Source organism: Triticum aestivum, chromosome 5D (genome assembly GCF_018294505.1).
Source record: "Triticum aestivum cultivar Chinese Spring chromosome 5D, IWGSC CS RefSeq v2.1, whole genome shotgun sequence".
In the NCBI taxonomy this organism is placed as follows: Eukaryota; Viridiplantae; Streptophyta; class Magnoliopsida; order Poales; family Poaceae; genus Triticum; species Triticum aestivum.
Window position 1 is genome coordinate 517,723,694 of NC_057808.1, and position 9,451 is coordinate 517,733,144.

The 9,451-nt window shown below is 44.9% G+C and overlaps 2 protein-coding genes across 7 annotated transcripts; one reads left to right on the forward strand and one right to left on the reverse strand.

The window, feature by feature from the left end:
• Positions 1 to 455: 455 nt before the first annotated feature.
• LOC123123388 (3-oxoacyl-[acyl-carrier-protein] reductase 4) lies at positions 456 to 3,076 on the forward strand. Of its 6 annotated transcripts, none has more exons than XR_006460609.1 (12): positions 456 to 647; positions 742 to 887; positions 1,035 to 1,088; positions 1,236 to 1,316; positions 1,413 to 1,458; positions 1,578 to 1,672; positions 1,756 to 1,788; positions 1,901 to 2,035; positions 2,141 to 2,234; positions 2,476 to 2,558; positions 2,666 to 2,759; positions 2,851 to 3,076. XR_006460609.1 is itself a non-coding variant. In XM_044543892.1 (11 exons), exons 1-11 carry the CDS (start codon positions 533 to 535, stop codon positions 2,696 to 2,698), a joined length of 915 nt encoding a protein of 304 aa, XP_044399827.1. In that variant the 5' UTR covers positions 456 to 532; the 3' UTR covers positions 2,699 to 3,076. The 6 variants fall into 6 exon arrangements, 3 of the variants coding, with proteins under 3 accessions (XP_044399827.1, XP_044399829.1, XP_044399828.1); XR_006460611.1 differs by having other exon boundaries at positions 2,490 to 2,558; XR_006460610.1 differs by having other exon boundaries at positions 2,494 to 2,558.
• Positions 3,077 to 4,964: 1,888 nt separating this feature from the next.
• Positions 4,965 to 6,566, reverse strand: LOC123125896 (uncharacterized). Its single transcript, XM_044546338.1, has 4 exons — positions 6,129 to 6,566; positions 5,890 to 6,018; positions 5,586 to 5,690; positions 4,965 to 5,476 (listed from the first exon to the last, which is right to left on the reverse strand). Exons 1-4 carry the CDS (start codon positions 6,376 to 6,378, stop codon positions 5,181 to 5,183), a joined length of 780 nt encoding a protein of 259 aa, XP_044402273.1. The 5' UTR covers positions 6,379 to 6,566; the 3' UTR covers positions 4,965 to 5,180.
• Positions 6,567 to 9,451: the final 2,885 nt, after the last annotated feature.

Here is a 9,451-nt window from a genome sequence, read left to right on the forward strand (position 1 = left end):
AGATTTTGGCCCTGCTTCATAGCCTGGTATTCTCCATTTCGGAAGTATCTAACATTTCTTATAGCTGTAAGCAAATGTAAGTTAACCTTCCAAATGTGCATGCCCATGCTTTGAGTTCTTATCTTCTATTCTTCTGCAAAAATCATCTACCATGTTAGCATCAGAGCAAGATGCAGTTCTTTCTTTTTTTCACTATCCGGAATATCTATACCGTGTAAACATGCAGTTCATGTTTTTGCACAGTACACGGACTCAACTTCCCATGCGGTATGGGCTATCCGGTGCTATGTGCATGGCCATCACACCAACCTTGCCTGTATTTTGCTTTTGCCACAAGTTTGACTGCCCAATAACCAATTGATCCCAAGGTAGATACATTTTCAGCGATCATGCAAAGATAACCTCCGCTGAACATGGAGCCATCCCTCTTTCTGTTGCCACTCTGTGCTCCTAATTACTTCTGATTTCCGTAGACAGCACCATTTTATTTTTGCATGACCAGCAGTTAACAGAGCTTCACAACTCCTCTTCCATGGCATCAACCATGCCGTTCTCCGCTGGCCTTGTTTCCCTTGGGTTTCCGCCGCCGCAGCACCACAGCTGCAGGCTCCAGCGATATCAACGACCGTGCACTCTCATTTCATCAGGCAATTGATCAAATCATATCTGAGTGGTAGACTCTGTATCGGTCTCCTCCTTAATTAGGTGGCCTTTCTGATGGAAGGAATTGTCTTACTGTAGCTATAAGACATGGTCAGGTTAAAGCTATGGCTGGAGTGAGCATGGATGGCTTGGCACGGCCTCAAGCCCCGGTTGCAGTGGTCACCGGAGCATCGAGGGGGATTGGGCGAGCGATAGCTGTGGCTCTTGGCAAAGCAGGGTGCAAGGTAAATACTTATAAGTATCAGCAATCAAATGAAAAAAAGAGTGAAGTACTATTCCTTCAAAGAAGCATGGAAATTGTATAATTGTAAGGCTAGTTGAGCTGTGGTTTCACTGGAACTGTACTGAACATCATCTTTTGTTTGTTTAAGGTAGTTGTGAACTATGCCAAGTCAGGCATGGAAGCTGAAGAAGTGTGCAGAGAGGTGAGTAAAATCGCTCCTCCTAGCCTTCTAGCCTACCCAATGTATGATACAGTTGCTCGCATACAAGTGCATTTTACCTCACAGAATACTCTTCATGCCATGCTTGTCTTCCTTGTGCCACACAAACACATATCATGATCCATTCAGATCATGGAGTCCGGTGGCACTGCCATCTCCTTTTCAGCCGATGTCTCCATTGAAGCCGAGGTTGAAACCATGATGAGAGCGGTGAGTTGACATCAGTTCATTATTCTAGGCAAAACAATAACAAATAATTCTCCGAGTGAGTGCATACTTTATACATGATGTTGGATGTTGGCTCAGGCAATTGATACTTGGGGAACGCTGGACGTCCTGGTGAACAATGCAGGTTCTCCCTTGTTTTCATCTCTCTTCCTGCCTCCCCCTGCACAGCTGACTACGTAAGTTGGCATTTGTATCGCCTTGACAGTGGGTTTTGATGTCTTGGGGGCCATTCTTGGTGGGCAGGGATCACGCGAGATGCTCTGCTAATGCGGATGAAGAAGGCGCAGTGGCAGGAAGTAGTGGACGTAAACCTTACCGGTGTTTACCTCTGTGCCCAGGTGAGACGTGCTGTTCACTTGGCCTCCGTAATCGGTATCAAATATGCTTTGTGCTTGCCTATTATTTAAAAATCTTGTTTCAGGCTGCGGCGGCAGTGATGATGAAGAGGAAGAAGGTACGGAGTATTAGTTAACTATGTGCCGTTTCTATTCTTAGAAGCGTCTCTGTTATATGATGAGAGACAATAATTTTTGGGTACAGTTTTTTCACTGGTTAATTGCCCACAGGGAAGAATCATCAACATCGCCTCAGTTGCCGGGATGATCGGCAACATTGGCCAGGCCAACTACTGCGCCGCAAAGGCCGGGGTGATTGGATTGACCAAGGCCATGGCCCGGGAATACGGTGGCAGAAACATAAATGCAAGTAGCAGCCAATGCAGCCTAGAATAAGCACATCTTCATTAAAGTGCTGCTCCTTGTTTGAACATTAAGCTTGTCTGACATTTTGCCTGGTTGGTTTTGCAGGTGAATGCAGTTTCCCCGGGCTGGGTCGCGTCTGACATGACTGCAAAACTAGGCGACGACATCGAGCGGAAGGCGCTCGAGACAATACCATTAGGTAAGTAGTAGTTGTAGTAATCATCTGCATTGGCTAAATTCCATATGAATCATAACAGAAGATGGAATATAGAGTTTCCGGTTATAAGCATCCGCCCATAACTCTTGCAATGACACACCGCTTGGCATGAGCGGGCTCGCTATCTCCAAAAAAGAAAAGAAAATCTTGCAATGGCACCAAAGATGAAACATGGAGTTTTCGCTTTGGTTTTATTGCCTTTTCTTGCTGATGGAAACTTCAGGACGATTCGGCAAGCCAGAGGAGATCGCTGGACTGGTGGAGTTCTTGGCTGTTCATCCGGCTGCAAGCTACATGACCGGGCAGGCAAGTAGAAATGGTTTTCAGATATGTCCTTCATATGGACCAGATGTATTACATAGTTATTTGTTAGTGTACTTGAAGACTTGACTTGTTTAATTCTGCAAGTGCAGGTGCTCCCAGTTGATGGTGGCCTGTCCATTTGAGTGCTACTGCAACCGAACCGAAGCGAGCTGTGGAAACGTAAATTTTCCTATGAGAAACAAGGTTGTGTCACACACAATTAAGCTCAACATAGCTCCATTCCTTTGCGTCAGGCTTGTAACGTACGGAGTGGCTACTCTTGTGTTCTTTACAGGGAGGTTGGAGAAAGTTGTAGCCTGTATGGACATTCAGTAGTATGTATTGGCCATAGCATATACTCGATCATTTGGTTCAACCGAAAGTGCCACAAAAGAACCAAAGTTAACGAATGCATATCCAAGATATATTGTACAAGTCCGCCAAATGTTATGTTTTGGCTGTCCTTTGTCTTTGACGTTTTTATTTTGCATCAAAGAGTATTTGAATTAGCATGTTAGGCATTTTATGCTGTCCGTAGAGTGCCTCTACTGAAGAAGTGAACTTGAGAATCGAGGCGTCAAAAGTATCCATTTCAATGGCCTGATTATGGGAACAGATCGTACGAGTGATTCAAAATTGCATTCAAAATTCAGAGCTGAAAAGTGCCAACAGGCAATATCTATCTTTGAACATGACGCAGAAAGTACCTTATATAAAAGTCACAGCTAATAGAGATCAAACACCCCTCCGTGCTCCCCTCTCGCCGAACTCCCGGCCATGTTTAGAACTCGAGAAGATTTTGCAAAATTTTGAGCACTCATTTGGTTTAACTGAAACTGAATCAGTCAGACATATGAGGTAACACTACAGCGCCAGGAAACAAGAAAATTTTACATTCAGGTAGATAGATGTAAATAAACTTACTAGTGAATCAGCCTATTACTAGCCTGTAGGATTACTAGCACATGATATTATTTGCAACACCTCAGGTATTCTGCGTAAAAATATAGCAGGGCTGCACTTTATGGATATCAGGTATTCAGGTGGTGTTATATCTCCAAACTTGAGATATATAGCGTCGGAACCCACGAACTAAATACTATTGGTATCGAAGGAGGGGAAATGTATTGCAGAAATCAGATTAAAGTCACTGAATAATACTTGGAGAAGAAGATGATAACCCAATCCACCAAGTAGTCTACTTCATGGCGATCGATCTGATCTGAGCTACCAAGCAGTTCGTGGCGATCGATCTGATCTACCAAGTAGTCTATGGCGGAAGTAGGAGGAACTGAAATTACACACAGGGGACAGAGTTAACTGATCCCCGCAAAAAAAAAAGAGTTAACCGAAGCTTACATCAGTTAAACTTCAGTTAACTGTGTGTTTTCAAAAAAATAACAGTCAACTGTAGCCGTTGTTGGACACTGAACAGGGGAGCCCTTAGTCTTTGAGGGGCGTTGATCTTTGAACTGGTAGCTGTCGAATTCTTCAGAGAAGGTGTCAAATTCTTCAGGTGTGTTCAGAGGCAGGAAGTTCAGAGAACTAGTTTACAGAAACAAGAAAATTTGAGCACTCATTCGATTTAACTGAAACTAAACCAGTCAAACATACGGGTAAAACTGAAGCATCAGGAAACCAGAGCCTATCTCCACGCCAAATCACTTACTGACAACAAAGGAAACAGCCGCAAGCATATGCAGCACTGAATCTGTTATATGTAGTACTGGCCATAGCATGTTAGTACTAGAAATTACAACGATCATCACTTGCAAGCATAAAACGAAGCTCTGACTAGTCATTTGATTAAACTGAAAGTTAATCAGTCAAACAATTGAGGCAAAACCAAAAGTTAACGATTAACACTGACATCAACAGCAAGTATGAAGTAGCAAACAAAACAGAGCAAAGCATAAAAGGCTCAGCACTTGGACATTCAGCGTAACCAGAATCAGACCAGGAGCCGCCGAGCCCTGGCGGTGGCGGTGGCGATGGCCGAGGAGCCACGTTGCCGGTCGGAGCCGTCCAGGGTCGGACTACCAAAAGCTACTTACAGTCAACTGTAGCTATTGTCGGGCACTGAACAGTAGAGCCCTTGGTCTTCGAGAGCCGTTCATCTTTCATAACTGGAGCGCATCTCAGCCGTCCGTCTCCCTGGCAACGTTGCGGTTCGCGTCTTGACAGTAGCTATCGAATTCTTCAGGTATGTATGTTCAGAGACAGGAAGTTCAGATAACTAAAAAATTTGAGCACTCATTCGCTTTAACTGAAGAGTCATAGTGTGCAAGATAAAAAAGGAAACAACCTCAAGCATTTGGTTAAACTGAAAGTGGAGCAGTCAAAAACTTGAGGCAAAACTGAAGAGTCGGAAAAGAACCAAAGATTAACGGATCAAACTGCACACTGAATCACAGACAAGGAAACAAGTACTCCTACATAGTTTCAAGGATCTACTCCTACTCAAGTATGTATGCATGCATTGCCACATTTAATTTGGCCACATCACAGGAATCATTCTGTTGTGTTCTGTCAAAACAGAGCAAAGCAGAACAGGCTCAGGAATTAAGCTGTCTGCTCCCATAGTTCAGAAGACATTCTCCACTCACAGCGGTGAGGTGAGATGAGCTAGCTCTGCCCTGCCGGCGGCGGTGGTGGGCCGGGGTTGTGGCAGAACATGCACGCCTTGTCGCCGGACAAGCGGCAAGCCTCGCACCTCGAATAGGCGGCACGCTGTGAACCCGCCGGAGGAGAAGGTTCGGTCGCCGCCAGCAGTTCCACCACCGGATCCCGGAACTGCTGCTGACCCTGAGGCGCACCGGCGTTGCTGGGAATGGGAATGCCCTGAGCCTGAGGCGCACTGGCGTTGCCGGGCTGCCGCCTTGCCAGTAATCTGCGCCGGCTGGCGTCTCTCAGGCTAGTTACTAAGAAACCAAAGAAAAACAAGAAATCCAACTCCGGCGTGAGTGAAGAACCAAGAACCAGAGAGAAAGAATTTGCGATTTTCTTGGGTTGGGAAGGAAAGGAACACACCTGTAACAGGATTGCCCCCGCGCCCGTGACCGAGAGCTGGAAGAGACGGAGGTCGGGTCGCATAGGCTGCCGGCGCGTGGCTCGTGGAAGACTCCCCGGTGTAGGCTACAAAAGAATTACACAGTGGAGGGAATAGAATTAGAAACCAAGAAATCAATATCAAGGAACCAAGGCATCTGAAAGATGTTACAATTAATCCCAGAAGCGGGCATCAACCTCGAAAGAGACCAAGAAATCGAACTCCGACGTTAACTAACCAAGAAACCGCACGGACCAGAGACAAAGAACTTGAGAGGGAACCCACCTGGATTGCCCAGCGGCGGAGCGAATCCCCCGTGCCAGGCGTCGGGGGGCCCTGCAGCGGTGACAGTCGCCGAAGACACCCGTGCTGCAGTGTCGCCGGCTCCGGCTGTAGGCGCCGCACGCGGACTGCCTGTACGATCGAAAGAAACCAAGAAATCGAACTCCGACGTCAATGACGAACCAAGAAACCACACGGACCATAGAGAAAGAATTTTGCGCTTTTCTTGGGAGGGAACGCACCTTGATTGCGCAGTGGCTGCTCGAGCATCGTCATCGGTGCCGACTGAGAGAATCCCCCGTGCCCCGACCCGCCGCCGCGGCCGCCTCTAAGGAACTGGATAGGGGCGCCGGCGGGGCCTGGAAGCGGCTGCAAACTGCCGGCTGCAGTAGCCGTCGGTTCTGCAGGCGCCTGTGATGTGTCGTCGACGGCTGTAGTCTCCGTCCCCGCCCCGGGGATGTCGTCGTCGGTGGCCTTCCGCTTGTCCCCCATCTCGCCTCGGTCGAACAGCTTCGCAAGAACGCCCAGATGAAGGAGATTCAGAGGTCGCAAGAACTCGGGCGCGCGTGGAGGGAAGGAGGCTACAAGAAAGGATGGGAGAGGGGAGGATGGCGAGGCGAGGTGAGGGAGGCTATATAGACGACGACACAGCGTCTCTCGTCTCCCGCTGCAACCGATTTCAAGAAGCAAAGAGATTCAGAGCTCTCGGTTGATTTGGAAGACAGGAAGAGCCTAAAAATTGGGCCTCGTGCACCACGGATGGCCCAACCAACGGCCCAAATCATTAACCGGCCCAGTTTTATCCTCTCTTTTTTCCGGAGAAACTATTCCAGTTTTTTTTTTAGTTTCAAAAAACTATTCCAGTTTTTTACCAAGTTCCAGTGTTAAAAATGTAAAAAAAATGGCACTACACTTTTTATCTATTTGTCATTATGAAGTCCTGCCCTAGTAACATTGCCCCCAAGTATAGTGTGTTACCGATCTGATGTATGTACTCCCTCCGTATATAAGATTCGTCTGGAGTCAAACTTCGTAAAATTTGACCATATTTATATGAAAAAATAGCAACATCTGCATAAAGTTATAATACAATATAAAAATTAAATTCATGATGCATGTAATGATATTGATTTCGTATTGTGAATGTTGATATTTTTTATCGATAATGTTGGTCAAACTTTATGAAGTTAGACTTTAGACAAATCTCATATGCGGGAGGTAAAAAAGACTAGAGGGAGGATTGCCACATTAGTTCACATCAGTATATGACAAGAATTGACTAGAAATAGTCTTTCACCCACTTTATACATAAATAAATTGTTCGAAAAATCTTCCGATTCAGCGATTTATCGTCCGACTTATCGCTACTCTTGGGGTGACCGATAAGATCACTGTTAAAATATCTCTTTCGATTCAGCGATTTATCGCTATGCTTGGGGTGACCGATTAGTAAGATTATGTCTTATCTTCACCGTTTATCGTTTGGGCCGATTTATCGCTATGACAAGATATTTATCGGGAATCTACCGATAAATCGGGCCTATTTATAGCACTATGTTTGCAAAAAACTATGTTTATTTGCGTTTTGTGGTCCTTGTTATGCAATATGTACAGTTGTCCTATTTTGTTTGTCATCATACGAGGATTCAAAGGCTAGGAATCAAGGTAACACTTCTGTCCAATAGTGTTTTAGTGTTGAATATAACATATTTTAGTGTTGGGAACCTGGGATTTGCAAAAAAAAAATGACCGATTAATAGTCGACGATAAAATTGATTAATCGGCCGATTTCCGATTAGTCTCTAACGCCAGCTCGCCGAGACACGAACGATAAGCGATATCCTCAACATGAAATAAAATTACACAATACGAGGAGCGAGGAACAAAATCCTGGACTAGTGAATAACATACAATGTACTAAGGAGAACAATGAACAAAGGCTACGAGCGAACAAGCACATCAAAGATACAAAGAGAAGTGTCGCTTGATACTGTTGAATCCCTTGTCTACCGAAACACAAGTTGATCTAGGCAGAGGGAACAAAAAACCCTGCGAGCGAAGGGCAGACTCAAGACGAAGGCGTCATCATCAACTTTGAAAGGAGGGGACCTCACCGTTTCACCAACCAGCCGTTGTTGAAGGGGGCCTCTTGCCCCCCGCTACTTGTGAGCTGCCTTGTGATTTCCTCGAAGAGGAGAGGATGATGCAGTACAGTAGAGATAAGTATTTCCCTCAGTTAAGAACTAAGGTTATCAATCCAGAAGAACCACACAAGACCTCGTGAACAACACCTACACACAAAAGAATAAATACTTGCACCCAACGCGATCAAGGGGTTGTCAATCCCCTCGGTGGTTAATTGCAAGGATCAAGTCTGATAATGGTACATAGATAAAACACACAAAAAAAGGATAAATAAATTGTAGCAAGGTATTTTTAGTTTTTAATATATGATAAAGATAGATCCGGGGGGCATAGTTTTCACTAGAGGCTTCTCTCTCGAACAAAAAGCATGTGATGGATAAACAAATTACTGTTGGTCAATTGATAAAAAAACTCATAGTTATGACGATATCCAAGGCAATGATCATGTATATAGGCATCACGTTCGAGACAAGTAGACCGACTCATGCCTGCATCTACTACTATTACTCCACACATCGTCCGTTATCCAGTATGCATGTAGAGTATTAAGTTCATAAAGAACGAAGTAACGCCTTAAGCAAGATGACATGATGAAGACAAAGTAAACTCAAGCACCTCCCCATTGCAAGATAAATCGATCTAGTTGGCCAAACCAAACAGATAGATCAGAGAGAAATACAAAGCTATAACAATCATGCATAAAAGAGTTCAGAGAAAACTCAAATAATATTCATGGATAATCTGATCATAAACCCATAATTCATCAGATCCCAACAAACATACCGCAAAAGAAGATTACATCGAATAGATCTCTAAGAACATCGAGGAAAACATTGTATTGAAGATCAAAGAGAGGGAAGAAGTCATCTAGCTACTAGCTATGGACCCGTAGGTCTGTAGTAAACTATACTCACACATCATCGGAAAGGGCAGCAAGGTTGTAGAGGCCCTCCGTGATCGACTTCCCCTCCGGCAGAGGACCAGAAAAGGCCTCCAGATGGGATCTCCAAAGAACCGAAACTTGCAGCGACGGAAAAAGTATTTTGGGTGGCCCTTTATTGGTCTCCCGATTTTAGAGAATTTATAGAGGTGGAATTAGGTCAGACAGAGCCACGAGGGGCCGACAAGGTACTTGGGTGCGTCCAAGTGCCTTGTCGCCTCCTCGGTTGCCTTCTGGTCTCCTCCCAAAACTTCTAGGGTCTCTCTTGTCCAAAAAAAATCGTCAAAAATTTCCGGGCATTTGGACTTCGTTTGGTACTGATTTTCTGGAAAACCAAAAATAGGCAAAAAAAAAACAGCAACTCACACTTGGCACTAGGTTAATAGGTTAGCCCCAAAAATGATATATAATTGCATATAAGACATCCAAGATTGATACTATAATAGCCTGGAATAATAAAAAATTATATATACGTTGGAG